The 2,243-nt window shown below is 40.6% G+C and overlaps 1 protein-coding gene across 1 annotated transcript; it reads left to right on the top strand.

Annotated features, from left to right (window-relative positions):
• Positions 1-570: 570 nt before the first annotated feature.
• Positions 571-928, top strand: LOC103774974 (homeobox protein Hox-A7; the record flags this gene model as incomplete). The annotated part of the gene is made up of 1 exon (XM_008942416.1): positions 571-928. A coding segment is annotated over one exon (284 nt), but the record flags the coding sequence as incomplete, so codon positions are not given.
• Positions 929-2,243: the final 1,315 nt, after the last annotated feature.

Genomic DNA, 2,243 nt, shown 5'->3' with positions numbered 1-2,243 from the left:
AGTGTGTGAAAAAGGAGAGCTCTCTTCTGGAGCTAAATGCGATGTATTGTTTACGATCCAGGCGGGGTGAGAGGGTGGGGTGGAGGGAGCCCCCGACATTAAAATAAAATAAATACAGCCCAGCCTTCCAGCTTTTTATTCCCCTCCTTGCGAAACGGGAAAGTCTGGAAGGTTTTAGGGAAATACATCGCCTGGGGGGAAAGTTCCTCCTCCCAATAGCAATTTCCTCCCCCACCTCCTCTCCTAAATGCTTTCTCTACACTTTTTCTATGTCTCGAGCAACTTAATTTTTGCCCTGCCTGAGCAGGGCAGGTCGTGTGGCTGAAATGTCTTTGTTAGGGCAAAGTGGGGGGGCGGGTGAAAGTAAGAGACGGGGATTACTCACTCTCGCTCGGCAGCTTTTTGTTTGTTTGTTTATTTAAATAATAGGAATAAGAATAAGGAGAAGGGGGAAAAAAAAGAAAAAACAAAACACACACACACACAAAAACCAAAACCCAAACAACTAAACCCTGAAGACTTTCCACCTTTCTTCTTGCCTAACTCCTGTCCGTGTGTGCCTGCTTTCAGGTCCAGATAGGAAGCGAGGGCGCCAGACCTACACCCGCTACCAAACCCTGGAGCTGGAGAAGGAATTCCACTTCAATCGTTATCTGACTCGGCGGCGGAGGATAGAGATCGCCCATGCCCTCTGCCTGACGGAGAGGCAGATCAAAATCTGGTTCCAAAACCGGAGGATGAAGTGGAAGAAGGAGCATAAGGAAGAGAGCTCCAGCACCCCGGCTCCTAACGAGCCCACGTCAGCAGCAGCCTCTGTCGAGAAAGTGGAAGACGACGAAGAGGAGGAGGACTAAGGAGTCCCACTTGAGGAAGCGATCTCTTAGTATAATGTATGCACATGACAGTTGGAAAAGCTCCCTTTAAAAGAAGAAAAAATAAAGGAGGGGGGGGGGGAAGGAAAAAAGAGACTCACTGTTTTTATTAAAAAAAAAAAAAAATCAGTTCCCTTTAACAGTCATCTTGCAAACGAGCGTTTGCAAACATGAAAACGTTTATTTGGGTGGTTCTTCACTCTCCCGTACTCCCCAAACCTTCCCTGTGCCGAATCTTTCGGTAGTAACTCCTAAGAGCACCCTACAATCATTTGGTTTTATTTCGTTGACCCAAACCTGGGTGGGTTTCTCCAGGGGACATTTCAGTGGGAGAACTGCTGCTTGCACAGATAGTAAACCGTGACCTTCTGAAGTAACTACCTGACTCAGTAGTCCCAATCATGTGTAAGGGGAAAAGTGCATTTTGCTCACGTTAAGAAAAACTACCTAATTTTGAATAAGTAGCTCTGCACTTCTCTTATTTCTGTCTCTTCTTTTTTTTTTTTTTAATTATTGTTAGAAAAGTATCATAGCTAACAACTACACTAACAAAAGGTTAAACAGTAAGTAAGGGGAAAGAAAAGATCTTCCACAAACCACTACAATCTACAGCAATGATTTGTACTACCTATTTTCCAGACTACCTATATATCTTGCTCCGCCTACCTATCTTCAAAAGTATACTGTATTTTAGTAGTCAAAAGAAGATAACATTACTAATGTGAATCGCAAAATGCTTTTAGAAATGTAAGTTTTGTCGTTCGAAAAGCACGCGTCAATAGCTTTGGTATAGAATTTGGTACCGAAAAGGCTGAATATATTTAAATTTAAGATAATATATTTATTCCAAAGCAATTATAAATGAAAAACGTATGCTGCAATATATCCTTGTTCTCGATTCTTTACTGTTCTGAGTGAGGAAGTGAACACACGCCAATATTGTAGAAAGTGGTTTAATATCTCCCGTTGGCTTCTACCTTCGGCTGCTTCTGCTAAAGGCCGTTTTCTTATTCTAGGTTAATCGTAATATAGCAGAAAGTGTTTTTTGAAAAGTGAATTTAAATGACCATGTAACCACCTTTAAAAAATCCTGTTTGTCCTAATTATCCGAACGTGTTAATATGTAATACCGTGAATTTTCCTACAATAGCAGATACTGTATATTTGAACAATTATTTTTTTTTTTTGTCATTTATATTTGTCTTGGAGCTCATTTGTAAGATCATGTCATAAATTGGGAAGTATGTAATTAATTTGGAAACTTTGTAGCATGATGTATTGTTAAGAACTCTGTATAAATCCGTCTTGAAGGTTTGGCTAAAGTTTATTCAAAAATTGTACGTTACAATGTGTTTCGATGTGTTCGTTGTG

This window comes from Merops nubicus, unplaced genomic scaffold, assembly GCF_000691845.1.
Source record: "Merops nubicus isolate BGI_N331 unplaced genomic scaffold, ASM69184v1 Scaffold39856, whole genome shotgun sequence".
In the NCBI taxonomy this organism is placed as follows: Eukaryota; Metazoa; Chordata; class Aves; order Coraciiformes; family Meropidae; genus Merops; species Merops nubicus.
This window is presented reverse-complemented; position numbering and strand designations above follow the sequence as displayed.